This window comes from Vitis vinifera, chromosome 6, assembly GCF_030704535.1.
Source record: "Vitis vinifera cultivar Pinot Noir 40024 chromosome 6, ASM3070453v1".
Lineage (NCBI taxonomy): Eukaryota > Viridiplantae > Streptophyta > Magnoliopsida > Vitales > Vitaceae > Vitis > Vitis vinifera.
In genome coordinates, this window is record NC_081810.1 from 15750816 (window position 1) to 15771690 (window position 20875).

The following is a 20875-nucleotide window of genomic DNA, read 5'->3' on the forward strand; positions in this document are numbered from 1 at the left end:
AAATGCGATATATGCATCCCCTCACCCCTCCCACCACTCACCTTCCACCCAGATAAGTAGCCCCCACTGATAGCCCTTCTCATCATACTACTGAAAACCTCCATGGCGATCACAAACAAATAAGGGGAAAGGGGATCTCCTTGTCTTAACCCCCTCGTGCTTTGAAAAAAACCGGATGGGGACCCATTAACTAGCACGGAGAATTTCACTGTGGAGATACACCAATCAATCCACTTTATCCATCTCTCTCCAAACCCCATCTCTTTAAGAACAGCCAACAAAAAGCTCCAGCTAACACGGTCATAAGCCTTCTCTATATCCAACTTGCATAACACCCCTCCCACATTGTCTTTCAATCTTGAGTCCACAGCCTCGTTTGCAATCAGCACTGCATCCAAAATCTGCCTACCCTCCACAAAGGCATTTTGAAACTCTGAAATCACTTTCCCCATCACCTTTTTAATTCTATTGGCCAACACTTTGGCCAGCAGCTTGTAGAGGCTGCCTACAAGGCTGATAGGCCTGAAATCTTTCAAATCTTCAGCACCTCCCCTCTTTAGGACTAGGACAAGGAATGTCGCATTTAGAGACTTTACAAATCTACCCCTCTCATGAAATTCCTTGAAGAAGCCCATTATTTCAGCCTTTACTAAATCCCAACTGAACAACCAGAAAGCCATGGTGAAGCCATCCGGGCCGGGGGCTTTATCCTTGCCTAGATCTGAAAGTGCCGCGAACACCTCCCCTTCCGTAAAGGGAATTTCCAGCCCCACAGCCTCACAGCTATCTAATCTCATGAAAGGCAGCCCCTCAACACCAGGACGCCACCCCCCTTCTTCAGTGTACAGATTATTAAAAGCACCCACCACACTATTTTTTAAATCTAACTCCTCCGTATGCCAACAATCATCCACTTTCAGCCTAGACAACCAGTTCCTTCTGCTATGCGCATTCGCCATCCTATGAAAGAGAAACTAGAGAAGATGAACAGCAGCTGGAGAAGAATTTGCCTATTGTCGAGGAAGACTTCCAAGGTAAGGTTTGTAGAAGAGAGTGGAGGGCCATGGATTGTTCTCACAGAGGGAAGCCATAGAGGTTCTCTTCCGTTGGTCTTAAGAAAGAAGAGATTGATTGGCTTTGAGGCCATTTGAAGAAGGCTTCAGATATGGACAAGTCCCTAGGATTTAATCTCAAATACAGGGAAAAAACTAGAGTGCACCTCTTGGAGGTGAAAATAAACCCCGATGGCAGATTTTGCAAATCACAAAGTTCATAACAGGCCAAAAAACAACCTTGTTGGTGATCCCAAAAAGATCCAAAAGTAGTGGATGGGGAAACATTGGAGAAGCCATAGCATCTTCAATTTTTTTTCCCTCTCAAGCAATGGTTATTAGGGAAACACAAGTAGTCAAAAATGGCAAGGAGAAGCTAGATAGGAGATGAGATTACAAACCAGTAGGGAGATGGGCTAGGGCTATGGTTTGTGAATTCCCAAAAGCACTAGTGAGGAGGACCGCAATAGGCAGAGTTAATGTGGTGCCAGGAGATTTTAAGAAAGATCAAAGATTGATGTGGTGGCTTTGTTATCGTGGATGTAGAAACTGCTAGTCTGTCACTTACAGCGGGCAGAGGGTTGGTGAGATCAAATGGGAGCATAATGCATGGATCGTTCCAGGTGGAGGAGGGCCTTTATGTCTTCAATATCCAGTTATGGTGGAAGTACCACCATACCTCTCTCAGGTGGTGCCAAGTTGTGAGACTAGTGGCCTAAAGGTTAGGGGTTGAGGAGAGGGTCTGGCACATGTTGGCAAGGGCATGACAAGGCAAGGTTTGTTGGCACAAAAGGAAGCAAAGGGTGCATCATCTTTTGATTGTCAGAGTAAGATGACAAGATGGGGGGCATCTGATGTTTTTGAAAAGGTACATACAAAGGGGTCAATGGGTGATAATGGCAGATGTAAAGCAATTGGCAGTGGTGGGGGTTGTACGAACATAGTGTGTTTTAAGGGTGTTCAAGGTGAGGCCACAACAAGAAGTGAGGGGTTGGGCTTTGAGGAGTTGAAAGGAGCTCATATTCTTAATGGTATCTTCAGTGAAGAGGCTTGGTGTTGTAAAGGCCTTTTGGAGAAGTTGTTTCTTTTTTAGAAAATGGTTTATGTGGCTTGGGTTGGGTACTTTTAGGCCAAGAGGCCTTATAAAGTGAGAGGTCTCTAGGCTTTTTAAAGGAGGAGAGGGCTTTGTTGGATTTTGATGCAGTTAGGGGGGGGGGGGGGGGGGGGTCCTTCATTACTAACAGAAATGCCGTCTTTCCCTCAATGTCATCTCTTTTGTTGTCAACTAACCACTCCCTATTGACTAATGAGGCCCAATTGGAGGAAGCGGTTAAATTTCCGTGTTCCTTCCTTTTCCTTGCATTCTCCTTTGGGGATGAGGCTTCTTCTTCTCCTTTCTCTAAGTTTGGGTGAGAGGGAGGGGTTCAGTGAGGATGATTTGATGACTCATAGCTAGATGGAAGGGTGACTGGGAAGACACCATAGTATTTTTATTCAAGCCCATTGAGGACGATTTTGGTTTATGGGAGTTCAATGGTGTTTCCAACCAACAACGAGAAAGATACAGTAGATGCGGAGGTTAGGCCAAGCAGAGCAAAGGGAGGGTCGATGGTTATTCTGAGGGGGGAGAGGTTTCATCGGAGAATTGGACCTTGAGCAGATTGGTCCTGCTTTCCATAATTTCTTGAACATACGAACAAAATCAAAGTAAGAAAGGGACATGAGGGCACGATGTGTAGTAGAAGAAAAAGTAAATATGAGTCTTCACATTTTAAAAGACAGCTTAAGAAACTGGAGTGGTCAATGAACTACAATGGAGCAAAAATAGAGAGTGGATGGAGCAGAGAAGGTTGGACTACTCATTAGGTGACAAATGAAGTTAAGAATTGTATTTTGGAACATGAGAGGTGCTAATGATGGTAATAAAAGTATGATTATAAAGTCTTTGATTAAATTGCAGAGGATAAACTTGGCCTGACACAGGAACTAAAATCCAAGATATATCACCTAGTTTGGCGCAAAGTTTAGGAGTTTGAAGATTCTTAAAGTAGGTCTGGCGAATTTGAGGGGTGTTGCAGGCGCAGTCGTAGTTTCTTAGGAAAATAGCTAGAATTGGTGAGCATGAAAGTAGGTGAGTACTTGATTTCATGTCATTTTAGGAATTGTGATGATGGGTTGGTTTTATTCATAGGGGTGTGTAGTTCTTCTTGTTAGAGGGATAGGAGGGCTTATGGGCGAAGTTGGGGGTCATTACAGGGCTATGGAATGACCTATGGTGCATTCGATGTGATTTTAACATTGTCAAATTTCTTGGGGAGAAATGTGGAGATGGTAGGCTATCTACGACCATGAGGAGATTTTCATAAATCATTGAGGACCTTCAATTGAGAGATCTTCCCTTGCTTAGGGTGCCTTTTACTTGGTGTGGGGGGTTAAATAATCAATCCTAGTTGAGATTAGCCCATTTCTGGTATTTAAGGGGCAGGAAGCCACTTCAATGGGGTAGTGTAATGTACGCTACCTAGATCTAAGTCAGATCATTCACCTATTATGTTAGATGGGTGTGGTTTGAGGAGAGGCTCTACACCTTTTAAATTCAAAAAATATATGACATAAGGAAGAGGGCTTCAAAGATATATTGTAGAGATGGTGGCTAGGGTTCAATTTTAGGGGTTCTTATAGCTTCATTATGGCAAAGAAATTGAAAGTTTTAAAGTCTAATTTGAAGAGTTGGAACATAGAAGATTTTGGCAATGTGGTAATTAGAAAGAATATGGCTCTTTCCCTAGTGGATTCTTGGGACTCTAAGGAGAGGATGGGAGCTTTATCTCAAGAGGAGGTGGTTGCAAGGGAGGAAGCAAGGATGGAGCATCATAATTAGGCTTTATGAAATAAACTAGCTAGAAGCAAAAATCAAGGTATGGTTAAAGGAAGGTGATAGAAATACTAATTTCTTTCACAAAATGGCCAATGCAAATAGAAGAAAGAAATCTTTGGCTAAGGTTAAAATTAATGGGCTTTGTTTAACGGAGGAGATTGAGATTAAGGAGGGTATTGTCCGATCTTTTAAGAACCTCTTGTCAGACCTAAGGGAGTGGCAACCCTATATCAAGGACATGTATTTTGACGCTATAAATGTTCAATGGACTAAGCCAGTTGTAAATGAAGGTCCTCTTCCTTTACTCAGTTTTTTTTATTGGCTAGGTGCTAGTTGAGGGCTGGTGATTTTTTGTATCCCCTCTTCTTTTATTTGTGCCTTTTGGCGCCTCTTGTATACCCCCTGTATGCTTTTGGGTCAGCCTCAAGGTGCCATTTTCTAATATATTTCTTTCTGTGTGTTTGCCTATCAAAAAAAAAAAAAAAAAGATGCAGCAAAGTTTGAGGAATCATTTTTAGAGAAAGAGACGTTCAAAGCCTTATCAGATCTAAATTGGGACAAAGCTCCAAGGTCAGATGGTTTCTTAATGGCTTTTTAGTAGTTTAGTTGGTACTTTGTTTAGGAAGAGGTGATGAGATTTTTTAGTGACTTTCATGAGCGGGGTAGATTTGTAAAAAGTCTCAATGCAACATTTTGAATTTTGGTTTCAAAGAAAGGGGGGTAGAAGATCTTAAAGATTTTAGGCCTATAAGTTTGGTGGATAGTCTTTATAAGTTATTGGCTAATAGGGTTAAAAAGATGGTGAACAAAGTGGTCTTCAAGTTCCAAAATGCCTATGTGGAGGGAAGTCAAATTCTAGATGTTATGCCCACAGCCAATGAGGCCATTAACTCTATGTCGAAAAGCAACAATTGTGGGGTGCCATGTAAGCTTGACATTAAGAAGACTTATGATCATGTTAATTAAGACTTCTTACTTTCAGTTTTGGAAAAAATGAGGTTTGACTACAAAGTGGATCAATTGGATTAGATTGTGCATATCAATAGCAAGTTTCTTAGTTCATGTGAATGGCACTTCAGGCTTTCTTCAAAGCTCTAAGGGCTTGAGGCAAGGGGACCCACTCTTGTATTTATTTATGCTAGCCACAGAGGTGCTCAATTGCCTTCCTAGAAGGGCTAGAGAGGGTGGATATTTGTCAGGTTTCAAGGTGAGGAGTAAAGGTGGAGAAGGAATGGAGGTTTCTCATTTGTTGTTTGTCAATGATACTTCGGTTTTTTGTGGGGCCACTCATTGATTAGTGCGTTATTTTTTGAGGGAGTAGTTTTTTGTTATACATTTTCTTTTTTTTTTGGACGCCTTTTAGCAACCAATGCATACGTCTTGTGTACTTTGATACACTCTTTTTAACACTTTTTATGATTTATATCCACAGAACTAGTGCAACATATAAAATCCACAAACAATGTACAATAAATACCATCAGACGTATAGAAAAATCATGAGATACCTTCTAGTCGAAGAAAGATCAACCTTCTTGCTTGTTTTGGGCTCCGGTTCTAGCTCTTCATCAAGCATGAATGGGCTTGCAAAGTCATTAGAAAGGTCACCTACTGCAAAAAAAGATGACACCTCGGTGCTTTCAGACTCATGCCCAACAACTGTTGTGGCCTCAGTCTCTTGCACAAAATCTAGGCAGGGATTATAACCAGTGCTGACATCTGAGAACCTGGCATCTGACTCAAAATTCAATCCATCACTTGAATCCCCATCTCCTCCAATCAAAGATTGTGCTCCATCATCAAACCGAACTTTCTCAGAATTGTGTTCTGCATTACTACAATGCGATACTTCCAAAGTATCTCCATCTGATGGAGAGTTCAACACCAAATTTCCATTGTTTGACTGAAGTTCACAGTTCCCTTCAGAGGTTCCAGTTGTGTTGTCTTTGTTGGACTCATTATTCTCATGATCAATGACAGTCTTCTCCACAACTCGGTCCTGGGGACTGTTAGCTTTCAATGGCAGCCCATGCTCTATGGAAGCTGGAATCCACCTTGACCACTCATCACGTCTTCTTATCCTGTCACACTATAGGAATGACAAATAATCCAAGTCATCAGATGACCAATTAAGCAACAAGTAACTCATTTTTGATAAGTAAATACAGAGTGTATTAAAAACAAAGCACCAGAAATGTGCTTCAAGGTATACAGGGAGTATACAACGGGCGCCTACAGCACCTCCAAAAAAACAAAGAAAAAACACCAAAAAGGCACCCTCAACAAGAACTTGCAAGAATACTCATAAAACTTTTAAATCATTACATTCTTTTGGTAATTTAAATCAGCCTTCAAAACTTATGCAAATAAAATCACCTACTATAGGCCCATATACCATGGACTAGCGGCCCACTTATTAATCCATCTATATATTAAAGCCCCCTCCAATACTACTTCCAAAAGCTTAAGGTGGTCTCAATCACAATACCTAATGCAACTGTCTGATATGGATACCAGCATTCATCTACCATTTTAGAGAAAGAGGACAAGAGAGGGAGTGAGAAAGAGGATGATTCATTGAAAAAGGCTTTATGTTTCTTTCTTTCTTTTTTTTCTTTTTTTCTTTTTTTTTGACAAGAAAATGAAAACTACCTCTCAATTGAGGTTTTTGATGGAATTTTATGAATTTGAAATTTTCCAACAAAAAAGAAAAAAAGGAATTAACAACTTGTGAAATTCAAGATTTTGGACTACTGCAGAATCAAGCAAAAGGAAAAGATGGCAGAGAACAATGATAATATTTTAACTACTTAACAAAATACAGGAGCCTCTATGGGAACTGTTTCCTAGACTTGAAAACACGTTTGAAAATTTTTTTATTGAAAGCTGTTTTGGAAACTTGTTCTGAAAATAGTGTTTTTTGAAAACATATGTTAATTGTTTTCAGTTGTTTTCTAGGGACTGTTTTGGAAAATAATTGTACAAACATGAAGAATAATTGAAAATAAAGCATTACAAATAAAAGTTACTTTTATAAAATATTTGGAAACACAAAAAACACATTGAGAACATTTCAAGTTCCCAAAAAGACTTTTTTTTCAGAAAACATCAGAGAACTGTTTTTGAAAACTATTCCTAAAAGCTGTTTTTTGGGAACAATTTTGAAGAACATTCCCAAATAACCCAAACACCCCATTAACCTACACAGATTGGAATGGATTATCAGTATCCTCCCCAGATGAAAAACCTTCTCTACTTTTAAAATTTAAGTAACCAATTTAACAGTAAACTTAATAATTCTCGTCAATCCTTTTAAACTTGTCTCCTTATTTCAAAATGACAATTAAGTACCCATGCTGAAAATTGGATAAAATTAAATTCAAGCTGACATAATTCAGTTTGAAACTGACTTCTGGCAGATAAAGAAAAATTCAACACAGTTTTAGAAAACTTGGCAATAAAAATAATTTCTCTTTATTTAAATTTTAAACAAAAGAAAGCTTTAAGAAACTTCAATGAAATTTAGGATTCAGAGCATTAGACTGAGAAACTAAAAGAATTATGAAAATTGGATTTCCAAATTTTGCAGTAAATTTGGCAATCTGAACGGGTGAAAAACTCAGATTAAAAAAACAAACAATAAAAAATCCACCTTCACAAATTAAAAACCATGTTCCCACAACTCTGGTTTCAAAGAACAATTTTTTGCTCCCAACATATATACAGTAATCAACTCATTAATGAACAGCAGAGTGGTCAAAGAGAGAGAGAGAGAACTAAAAAAAATAAAAAACCTTACCTGCACCTCTACTGTAGTAGAACTCTGCAATGCATCAAGGATAAATTGTAAATCTGTACTCATCTTCTTAACCTGTGATTCATAACATATAATTATTAAAAAAAAAGAAAAAAAAAAACAGCATGAGCTTAATGGATTGCATTACCTGAAGCTGCATGACAAGAAAGCATGGTTAAGCAAATCTAACACACTAAGTTTACATGCAGCAATCAGGTATGAACAATATACCATTTACGGTAAACAGTACTAGCTTAAATAACTTACGCTATTCTAACATAAATATAGAAGCATTGTACTGAAAAAAAAAAAATACCCTTTTAAAATCAGCAATGATGGATATTGGAACCCATCCTTGGTCATCCATCAAAGAAATCAAGTAATGGTCATTCTGCAGATTTCCATCACTGCCAAAAGAAAGGTAAAAGAGTTGGATAATAAGAGCATGGTATTTATGCATGTACAGTATTACATAAAAAGATTCATTTACATTTTTAGTGAATAAATAAGCCATGAATGTTCCATGGCCATGTTTTAGGTGTCCCTAGGAAATTGAAAGGCTTAATTATGCTTTACATAGGATTAGAGAAACAAACCCATCATTGGAAAAGGGATAATTTGGAAGGGCCTTGTAGCCATCATCACAAATGATGGTCAAAAATGACACAGCATTACTTCTCAAAATCCTAAAACTCATCCTGTGCCATTAGTTATGATCATGAGTTCCATTTATTTAATGGTTCCATTCTAGGTAATGCTCCCTAAAATCCAATTTAAAAGATTCCCAAGCCATTCAATGTCCAAGGGAAGTCCAAAAAATATCCTATAGTAATTGTGGTTAAGCACAAATAAGAATAAAGATCTGCTAAAGTGATGCTACACCTAATCCATTTTTTTCCCCTCTGCATGGAAAGATCTTAACCACCCATATCTTTTACTTGATTTCTCCCTAGAATAGAAAAGCCATCACAACCAACATCCAACCACCCAGTGAAGAAAATTGAGACGAAAATTTATGGGGACAACTAGCAATTTTCTTTTTAAAAAATATGAAATGATGGATGGAACATTCATAAGGAATCATAAACCATAATCTTATTTCACATGAAATAAACTGAAATCAAACAGGACAGGCTGGAACGCCTAAGATGACTTACCTGAAATAATACTCGATCTGTTTTACTATATTAGCCCTTAAAGCTTGTGTCTCTGAAGGTGGTATTGGAGCACCTGGACTTAAAGATGGTGGAATAAAGCGCGGATGAGGGCCCCTAATAGAGCCTGTAGGTGCAGGAGGATGATAGTATAAAGAAGCAGGACCTGTAAAATAAGTGCATACCATGTTGAATGCCATTATAAGACAAATTAGACAACCAAATAAACAAGGATTATTTTATTCAAAAGAAAATGGCAGAAGCAAATGAAGAAGGTAGCTTGTCATTAATAGATTTCACGGAGGTGGAAGTGGCTGAAGGCCCCCTTAATTTGGCCTTGACAAGCCTATATTTTTTCCTTTTAGTGTCATTCTGGTGTCTTTTATTCAGACATATTATGAGATGGCCTATCAGGGCCCAAAAAAAAACACACAAAAGCAAATGTTTGGAAGGAAAATGCAACACACTTTTACAATGTCAAGATTACCTGGAAAGGCCGGTCCAACCATGAACCCTGGAGCTGGACCAAAAAATGGAGGCCTTATGAAAGCCCTGGCCCCCATACCTTGTTGCATCTGAATGCCGTCTCTGAAACCCAATGGTCGTTGAGGATGCCATGCAGGGTTAAAATGGCCACCAGGTTCTTGCAAACTAGGTCTTCTATTCGGAAAATTGACAATATAGGCGTTGGGGTCTCCCCGTGGTGGAGGCTGAACACTTCTATTGGAATCGATACCATGAACTGGTGGAACAAAAGCTTGCATGGACGTCTCAGATCCAGACTTCACTAAATGAGGGTCAACACTAGGAAGGGGCCCAGTAACAGGTGGGTAAGCATAACCAGAAACTGGAATATGCGGCACAATCATAGAATGAAAAACAGGTGGCATTGGCGGTTGATGATAAGGTAAAGGTACAGGGAAAGGAGGTCCACCATTTGTATTGCGCTTGGAGCCTGGCTTTTGATGACGCAGCGGCAAATGCTTGTGTGAAGGATTAGGGTTTCCAGATCCATGTGATTTTTGTTGCCCAACTGATCCCTGGAACAGCAACCAAAAAACATTAACCAAAGCTAGTAAGGTACAGCAACATCAGGTATTTAAATCACTTAAAGAAAAAAGTTATTGCAGCCTTACAACAATTCATACTGGTTTCATGCAGAGGCAACACAGCAAGAAAGATCACGGTAGCAAGTTGCTGTAATATTGAGGACCATATTACTATAACACTGTTGTTTACACTACCATAGCAGTTATTAGCAAGGTATGATATAGGGTTTTGAAAAACAATTAGAACTAATTCTAATTTAAAGGATGAGATTGATTGATGAAGTGCCTAGATAGCTTTATGCCTTGTTTGGTAAAAAATATATTTTTTAAAAGTTCTCCCTTCTTTTTGTCTAATAAACCATCAAAAGGACAAACTCAACTAGCTAACAGTTTCCAAACTGAAGGCCAAGCCTATATCAAATAATTGATCAGCGTGTTTCATTCTGACAAAAACAATGAAAACCAAAGAGATTTTGAAGAACCTATTAGGAAAGGAAAAAGGAAAAAAAATAAAAGTTAAGATGTCAAATATAATAATACAAACTCATCAATGCAGTTGAAGTAAATTTTGATTGCCAAATATGTTAGTAATATGTATAGTTGTTAACTTGTGAAATGTATTATGTATTGTTTTTTTATTTTTCTGTATAATACATTGTATCAAATGGCGAATAGTCTTATATCTCTATTGTAATTTTTTAAATAGGGAAAAATAAATAGAAAAAATATGTATACATACACATATATATTGAAAGGATGAAGTATGCAATAATATATAGCTAATTAGTATGGGTTCATCACAAAATCCACCAAAACAAAGCCTTTTTGAATCTTTAACTATGATTTTTAGTTCCAAATTCTAACTAACCATATTACTTTTATGTGTTGTTGATATATGTCTTTTTTTGTCATCTACAAAGTTACAACTTTTCATACTCGCCATCATTCCTTTCTCATCAAAAAAATTAAAATCAAAAAAATCAAAAAAAAAAAAAAAAAAATTAAAATAAATAAAAAAATAAAAATAAAAACTAATATATTGAGTAAAAGTTTTTATTTATCAATCATCATCATTTTCAATGTCAATATTCAAATTATTCAATTAAAATTCTGCATAAAAATAAATTTACTTAATTCCAAACATGGCCTTTAACAAGAAGAATGTAGCTTTTCATGTAAAATTATTTTATCTTTCTCCATTTTATGATCAATTTCTAATCTTACTATACATTGCAAACAATTAATATAATAATTCTTTTTAAAAAAATTACTTGATTTTTTAAAAAAATTATGAAAAATAGTTTAAGGCATACGTGTCATTGTAATGTTGTACCATGTATCATATTGTGTAACATATGTATATATCATAAAGTACGCTTAAAATAAGATATGGATTGCAATACATCTCAATTTTCATTTAAAAAAAAAAAAAATTATTGTTGTATATGCCATGTATCATAAGTTTTTGACAACTACAATAATATCATGTTCTAAAAAATGACTAGGCATATCAAAGGCAATCCATGTAGATTAGTTTGTGACAATGTACAACATGTGTCAAAAGGCATTCATCCAAAGGAGACAAAGAAAGTGAGAATCTTGCCAAAAGAGGCATGCAAAGCTAGGTTAGCATGTGACATATAACATGTGTCCAAAGGCATGCATCCAAAGGATGCAAAGAAAGTGAGAATCTTGCCAAAAAAGGCATGCAAAGCAAGCATTGGAAGCCCATTGTGTTATTATCATTGACAAGGGGTGATCCTAAAAGAATTGGGGCAGTTAAAAGAAGAAAACTAAATGAACTTGAAAAAGTTTATTTATTTCCTCCTTTCCGTCCATTAAACTCTTCTCCCTTGCGCTTTCCAACTACATGAGATAACGTCACTTCCTTCTGCAGTGTTATGTCTTCTCTTCCACCTTCACTCAGGAACAAAGCAAGAAAGCAGCTAATTATCTAATAGAAGTGATATTTTATCCAGAAGGTGAACCAAAGACAGTCTAAATCAAATGAACCACTATGACTTCATACAAGTGAGGTTTCATTTGGTTATTGCATTGTTGTTTGTGTGTTTCTACATGGATGGATAAACTGAAGCTACAATGCTTGAAATTCTTTATCCTCTCTCCTCTTTATCATTACAATTTATCAAATAAAAGCTGTCTATCAAAAAAAAAATTTATCAAATAAAAGCTATCTAGGTCCAAGGTTCATATTTTCTACAAGAAAGTGACTTTTTTCCTAAAAAATTCTATTTTCTTAAAAAAATTCTATTTTCTAAAAAAGAGATTCCATTTTCTAAAAGGTTTTTACTTCTCAAAGAATCTATTTTTTTGAAAAGTTTTTTGTTTTTAAAAACTTCCATTTTCTAGAAATTCTCTACCTTCTCAAAGTTTGAAATTTTTTAATACAGTTACTTGGAAGATTAAAAAGTATTAGGAAAGAATAAGGAGTTCTAATAAGTCATTATATAGGCTGGACTTTGTAAAGCCTACAAACAAAGCTATTTGATGTACAGTATGAAGAATGATGCCTCCTGAGGTGGACCTCAGCAATAGTTCCCTTCGGTAATGAAAGAAAAGTCATGAATTCAAGCCTCTTTAGTATTGAAGTGGTGACCTCGTTCCTCTCTTTAAATCCTAAAATAGTAAAGCCATAGCCCACTTCACTTGATTGTAAGCAACCTTCCTACAGTTGTCCAACATGAATTCCAAACTTTTCCCAAATGATTCATTTACAAAAAGTAATTAATCAATCAACAAGAAAATTTTGTAAAGATAAAAGTCAAAATGATAATATGATATGGCTCCAAAATAATATAGCCATGTATGGACAAAATATGCACATCCATGACTAGACAAATAAATGGGATATCCAATTCCATAAGGGGGCTGGAGAAAATATGCATATCCATGACTAGGCAAATAAATGGAACATCCAATTCTGTTGTCTGAATCACAAATGAAACTATCATAAATACTCTTTTATTTGGTTCACAAATGAAATTACACTTTGGTCTGAAATGGATATGCAAGTCATTGCCGGTAGTGGCAATATTTCAAAATAGAGATAGCAGTAAGATATTTGGGTATATTTGTTGGTTAGTATCAGAGCAACCCTCAAACTCAAAAAAAAATATATATATATATATATATATTTAAAATGATATAACAGTGCTAATTCATATTAAAATAATTAAATTAAATACTAATTAATTAATATTAAACAAATTGGAAGGACAATAGGCTTCATTCAAACCCACATGTTCATAATCAAGCTGGGTTCAAATCAGGCCAGAAAATTATAACTGGATTCACATGTGTCAATCCATATCAACTAGTTTGATTTTAAGCTAAACTGCTAACTCAGAAGATTTTTTTATTTTATTTTTTTTGATAAGTAAACACACAGAAAAAAATATTATATATAACTCAGAAGAAAATTAAAAAAAAATTTCAAAAATTAAAATAATATTAAAAATGGAATAATACACATTATATTTAACAATTCAACATCAAGTGGATCTGATTAATTAACATTAATCAGATCTGGAAGTGGTAGGTGATAAATTGTATAGGATCTGATTAATTAAGTAGATCTGATTCAAATCTTAACAAACCAAGAAGATCTAAGCCAATTACAGTATACACAGTCCAGCCTTATTAAAATAAATTTGAAATTCATAACCCTGACCTAAACACCCCCAGATTAGAATCAAGTTAAAAGTTTTTTTTTTAATTTGAAAATAATAAACTAGTAAAAACAGCACTATTTATATATCATCCCAAAAAAAAAATTCTGATTGATTAATTAACATTAATCAGATTGTGTCCGGGTTCTCATCCTTCATGCTCTTTTTCATTAATAAAATGTTTGTTTCCTTCAAAAACAAAAAACAAAAACAAAACAAAATCAAAAAACCCAAACCCAGCCAATGCATAATTGGGTTGGGTTTAGGTTCCTCTTCATAATCAGGCCATGAACCCCAATCCAAACCCTCCTTTTATTCAAGCAGGTTATCTTTATTCAAGCAGATTGTCTATCCATCACCATGCTATCTTCCAGGATACAGCATCTCATCCCACTACAGGGATGATTTCATCCTATGTACAGGGTATAAACAGCTTGGCAGGATTTCTAATATGGGGTGCATATTCACATTAAAAATGCTATCAAGTCCCAAGTACGGAGATCCACACATACAAGTGTACAAATATTTTTTTTTTATGAGAATCAAAAAAATGACCTATATCCAGCATACCAAAGATAGCCTATGCAATAATTTTCTTTTTCTTTTTTATAAGATATTGTATTAAGAAAGTATAGAACGCATAAGAGTACACTGGGAGTATACAATAAGCAAAAAAACAGAATAAAAAGGGGGGTAAACAAAAAACAACTTCCACCCTCATGAAGGACCCAACCAATCTACACAATCAATTAAGGACAAAAAATTCCCAGGAATGTACACCTGAATCCACAAAGCAAGATTGTTAAGGAAAGAACTTTTAAGACATTGATCCAACATCTCTTCATCTTCAAACACTCTTCAATTTCTTTCCCTCTATATAGTCCAAAAAATACATAAAGGGGCCACTCTCCAAGCCTTCCTACTACTTCTTTCCACAAAAGAACCTTGCCACACTAGTAGGGTGTCCCATACCGAGGCAAAAATAACCCATGGGATCCCAAATAAAGAGAGCACCAACAACCATAAGATCCTTGCCTTAGCACAATGAAGAAGAATGTAGTCAATGGATTCTGACTCCTCTTTGCAAAGAGTGCACCTGTTGACTAATGACCAACCTCTTCTTTGGAATTGGTCCAAAGTCAACACCTTCCCCCAATAAGATTCTCAAGCAAAGAAACTCACCTTAGAGGGAACCCAAGAATTCCATATAACCCCTACTAGAAAAGGGGTAGCAGAATCTAGTTCCAACAACGAGTAAAGGGCTTCTACGGAAAACCTTCCTTTGCCATCACCTTTCCCAACCAATCTACCATCTTGCTTCCTATTCACCGAATGACCTTGCAATTGAAAAAGGAACGTAATCCAACTCCCAATCATTTAGATGCATAGCAAAATGGAAGTTCCAAAACCCTCCTCCCTCCCTTTGCTCCCACAATCATGCTACCCACACCTCTTTAGCCTCAGATAAAGCAAACAAAATAGTCAACATCACTTTTAAAGGCTCTTGACTACACCAACTATCTTTCCAAAACATGACTCTCTTCCCATCCCCAATTGCAAAGCAAACTTTTGAGTAAAAGAAATCCCTCTTTAGCCTATGCAATAATATTAGTACCATTTATTGTCTATATATATATATACTAGTAATAAGGGCAATATATATCATTCCTAATAACATTCATTTTGGCATATAAATATCTTAAAAGGAAATGAGATTGAGGAGCTAGGCACTCTTAATGAGAACTGAAAAGATAAAAAGATAAAAATGGCCCCAAAAGCTATGTACTTAATTCATGTGATGTCAAATACATGTACTTATAAAAGCAACAACATCCATAGGACGATGCATGTAAATAGCTTAAAAATTGATATCAGGAACTAGAAACCCTTTAACAACAACAAATGTTCTAACATTAGGCCAAAAAAATTAGGTTTTCCACTCAGGGTGTGACATATAAATATTTTAATCAAAGAATATAAAAAAGAAGAGGAGAAAAGGAAAGCCAAGACCAGTAATTAGCATATTTTGTTTCTTGCACTTTTATTCAAGGATTTTTAGTAAATTCACATCCTCAATATTTTAAAACATCAAAATCCAACAGCATATGAAGAAGGAAAAGGAGAAAAAGACGAAGAGAAATTATGCCATTCCTTATCACTATCATATTTAAACCTCAAGTGAACATATAAAGTTTCAAAATTCGAGGGTTCAGGTTCACACAAATACTTCATAAACCTCAAACACAAGGAGCTCCATGCAACACACAAACATTAGAGGTATTGCATCATTATGCACTTGCTCTGTCCTTCATCCTCCTGTCCATAATTTTCAATTATCTCACAATGAAAATCTGAAAATTCATGGACTTTATACCATAGATGATTTGGAAAATTTTGAATTTTAAAAATTTTCCATGTTTTCCTTCTTCAGTTTAAGAAAAAAAACATGGACATAAATAGTAACTCTTATCAAACACCCATGAGGAGAGTCCCCTTAATATAGTAACATATACATGCATATGGAATGTAAACACATATTTGACTGTAAGTATGCACATCTACATACGTATGAGAGTTATATACTATGAATTATTTCCCCATTTGCTTTTGGAATCTTCCTACGTCCCAGTGTATCATTCGAGTAGTTGCATTGCAATGGTGATTCCATAAGGATGGTAAGGATGTTTTCCTTATAAATGGTCTAGTAGCATGCTCTTCGCTGTTCTAAGCATGAAAAAATTAAAAATAAAAATAAAAACCCAAAAAAAAAAAGTTTTCCTCTCTCAAAAATTATCCATCTGATAGATAATTTATGGAATCTAGTGAACTTGCTGAACAGTCTCAAAACTCAAGCTTTTCTCAAATAAGTGGGATTAACATAATAACAAATTGTCTTTTGGCGCTTCTAATATATTCTCTTATTTATCCAAAAAAAAAAATACATGTGGAATTTGAAGTTCTCAAAAATAGGAACTCTCTAAAAGTTCAAGTTCCTATTAGGCTGATTTGCAACCCAAGAAACCCCTCTGAATTAAATACCAACTGAATAAATAGGAAAAAAAATAACAATCTAATGCAAAAGTAATGTGAATTGTGATGTGATGCATTGATGTGAAATGCTCACCACAGTTAATTACTTGCTAAAACTTGATCTAGTTGCTAACACGAGTAATATGGGCTAAGTAATTTATTACTAATTCTAAGTGAACCATAAAAGAGTTAGAATATTTTAATATGTTCTGCATCAGTCCTTAGTGGGAGGCCATCATCTCGAAGATGTTACCTTAGTAGGAGGCTATCATCTCGAAGATGAACATCCTCACCACCTCTTCCTTGCCAGGAAAATGGGTTACCTTTTATCTCTAACCAATCTATCTACAATAATCTCATCCCTTGAAACTTAAACATTTTAGTAATATCATCAAAAGAGAAATTGAGGATCTTACGTCAATTATCCTATCACTTGATGAAATCTTCCTTTCAAATTCCTGGATGCAAGGTGTTGGTCATCTTTGGAAAATAAAGATATTTTCACATCCAAACCCTTGTTTTGAAATCTTTCAAGAACAGATCCCATAGTGGCCTGTCATCCGCCTAAAATTGCTCCAAAAGACCACATATGGAATTTAGATGCCGGTGTTGGGATACAAGGTCAAACCAAGGGGACGAAAATGCAAAATTTAACTTCAAAAACTAACTTTAATAAAATTTTCAGCATTAGTTTTCCTCCCTTTTCATCCATTGTTTCTTAATCTTAACCGCAGAAAGGACCTAGAAGTTGGTTACAGGTAGTCCTCATCACTCCCCTTCCGCTTATTACAAGGCATAATGTTTCAGTTTTTTATCCAAAGAGACCTACGTACCAACAATGCAGTAAAACTACCAATTAGATATTCAACTCATTAGAAATATATGAGATTAAGAAAATCAGAAATCAAACACAAATAGCCACATTTTCTACTTCTTCTATATTGAAAAATCAAACGGCTCAAAACAGCCACAAAAACCTTAAATTTCACTCACCTGCACAACCGGTGGCTGGGGCGGCGGAGGTGCACCCCCACCAACAACCGGAGGCGCCGGCCGCACCCCCGCCAAAACCGGCGGCTTGGCGGCTGGCCCCGGATTCTTGGGCCGCTGCGCATCAGAAAGCGCCGGCCACGACTCCGCCCCCATGACAGGACCGTCGCCTCCCTTGGCGTCTCCGCCGAGCGGCCTCTTCCACGGCGACTTATGACCGCCGCTCAACTCCTTCGGATCCTCGCCTCCAGCCTCATTCTCCGCCATCACCATCCCCTCCAAAGATCTCCCCAACGCCGCCACGAAACCTCAACCAAAACCACCCACTCTCCGAACCTTGAATTCAAACTATCAATCAACCAATACTCAAGAAAACAACACGCGAAAAGTCATCATTCAGCGACACTAGGATATCACCGGAAGAAGCGCAATTGATACGATCAAAATGAGGTTCATTACAGAGACTTTTAGCTTCGGATCACGGGCAGAGTAGGATTTTGACCGTTTTGTTTAGCTAAAGAGCAGGCTTGGAGGAAAGAGAGAGTGGCGATTAGGGTTTCCCCTATGGACAGTGAGATTGACAGTTGAAAACGCCTACAAAGTGCGCTACTGTTGGAAAGGCGGAGCAGTGAGTTTGGGTTTGGGTTTTATATGACTAGAAAGGGCTATTGCCACCACTGATCTTTAACTGCTGCCAGGCGTTTAATATGTGACTAACCAATCAAGTGCTTAGGGTGGATCTGACAGCAGCAAAAAATGGTTTGGCAATTATAAAGGTTTTCTTAATAATTTTAATAATATTTTATTTTTCATCTCAAACAAATAAGAAAATTATTTTTATTTTTTAAAATTTTTCAAAATGTAAATGGTGTTTTACTAAATCAAAATGTTGACTTTTACACAAAAAATTATAGAAATTGAACATTGATTACAGAATATTGTAAAGTTATAATGATGATAATAATAATATATAGGAAAAAATAAGTATTGTTGCACAAACTTTACAATTTTCTTAGTTAAATTATTTAAATCATGAATTAATCAAATAATATACTAAAAAATATAAAATCATTTATTTATTTTTAAGTAGGTGACTTTGGATCTCTCTAAGTTCAGTTACGTTAACAAATAAATGATGATTAAATGAAAGAAAAAAAATAAATAAATCAGTAATTGATTGTGATTATATTAATAATGTGATGATAAGGTTCTATATGACCATTTAATCTCGGGTTTTTTTAAAATTTATCTTGTTATTTCCACAAGACAACAAAAAGTAATAATTTTCACACAAGTAATAATTTCATGCTAATTCTAATAAATATAATCTCAAAAACATTTTGATGTTTCATAAATTTTTAAGAATTTACTCAAATTGTGAAATTCACGTATGACAACAATTGCTTTTCGAAAGAATCATCATCTTTTTTTCTTATCAAGATCAAGTTTTGAAAGAGGATTTTGCTTCATAGGCCCCCTTTGATCACAGTGGGCGTCAATAAATTGAAGTTGTCCACTTCATAGTCAATGGTAAGTTGTGCTTCTTCAAGTTTCACATCTACAAGTAGTGTTTTCAGCCAACATTTTGCTTCAGTAGTCAAACAACTTGTTACCTTTCTTGTTTCTTCAACCTAGGTTAATATATAGCATGTTAGGCAACCTCATCTGTCACCTAGGATTTTATTCTTCATATTTTAATAGAAGAGTTAACTTTTGTGAATCTTGTCAATTTGGAAAATGTAAGTTTTTACCTCTTTGAACTATGGAAAATAAAAACCACTAAACCACTCTAACTCATACATAATGATATCTTGGGACCTTCCTCAATCCCGTTTATGCAAGGGTTTTATGGAGAATTAATCATTTATGTGTACGATTGTCCATTTCTATTGTAATTAAGATATTAAAGCCTAAATAAATGATAGCTCTAGCCAAGAAAAACCAAAAATAGGGTTACCACAACTTCATAGTGTTCCTAGTTGTCATCCTCTGATTCATATTCAATTGTTTTTAGATATTCCATTCTTTTAGATTAGAAAGATGAATTATTTGTTAAAGGTAAAAAAAAAAATCCTAATTTAAATAAATCAAAATAAAATATAAATAAAGATTTTCTAAAATAGACCGATTTAGATTGTACAACAAATATTGATTTTCAATTTAATTAATCAAGATTAGGATTTCCACAATCCAACTTCGAATATAGACCTTTAGGAAAAATAAGGGTATATAATTTAATTAGTCTTAAGGTAATAAAAATGTATGGTCAAATGACATCAACTTGAGTTTCATATCTCAGAGTTGATTCGTATCATGACTTTTATTATTTTATTCTATTTTTAATTACCTAATAAATGGATGGATATGAAAATCTAAGTTTAGGTCTAGGATTTTTAGGGTTTTACCACTTTATGTGTATTAGCTTTAAGGTAGGTAATATTGACAAAACCTATGATAACTACAAATAAAAAATGATCAAGAATCGTATTATCAAGGAATATACGATTGTACCATCTTCTAAGTTAAACTAACTTTATAGAGTATTTTAATCTTAATACCGATGTTTTAACTTTTCATTCATTTCGTTACTAGTCTGATTTTACTCATTATTTTCCTTTTGATTGAATCCTAGGTTTTCATGTTTGATCCTAAGGTAGCGAGAGTTTTCACATATACAAGCCATAAAAAGTATAAAAAATGATCATTCTTGATTTTGAAGAAATTAGAAACAATGTTGTATCAAATAATATAAAAGAGAAAAAAAAAACTAAGAAAAACCTTTAATGTTTTCTTCTTCCTCAGGAATCGTTAAAATATCTCTAATTATTCTTTTTTCCAAAATCTAAAATTGAAGCTTTTATAGCAAAATAAATAAATAAATAAATAAAAACAAGTAACATGCTCCTATTGACCACATATTTCCCAAATAATTACCTAAAAATAATTTAAAAAAATACTAAAATATTGATTTTCAATTGTGTGGGGCTTACTTAGGGTTGACGGAGTGCCAAAGATGCAATTCCTATTAGGAATCTCAAATTACTTTGTTTCTTGACCCTGAATCACATAGGGTACATGCAAATTATTCTTAAGTTTTTCTAGATCTAACATAATGGAAAACATGACATCAAAAACCATAATAGAGACTAAACCTAGAGTTTATAGTTTTATATTATGATATGTATATTCTTAGATTGAATCCAATTTGGAGAAGATGTAATGTAGAACTCGTCTACCT

At 35.3% G+C, this 20875-nt stretch overlaps 1 protein-coding gene across 1 annotated transcript in view; it reads right to left on the bottom strand.

Annotated features, from left to right (window-relative positions):
- Positions 1-18272, bottom strand: part of LOC100254731 (la-related protein 1A) — a 31224-nt gene extending 12952 nt beyond the window's left edge. Inside the window, exons 1-6 of the mRNA XM_002272047.5 lie at positions 17641-18272; positions 9367-9919; positions 8883-9045; positions 8042-8132; positions 7729-7800; positions 5438-6018 (exon numbers count right to left, since the gene is read on the bottom strand). Of these exons, the coding sequence (XP_002272083.3) occupies positions 5438-6018; positions 7729-7800; positions 8042-8132; positions 8883-9045; positions 9367-9919; positions 17641-17910 (1730 nt within the window). The 5' untranslated portion in view covers positions 17911-18272. The remainder of the gene's footprint in view (positions 1-5437; positions 6019-7728; positions 7801-8041; positions 8133-8882; positions 9046-9366; positions 9920-17640) is intronic.
- Positions 18273-20875: the final 2603 nt, after the last annotated feature.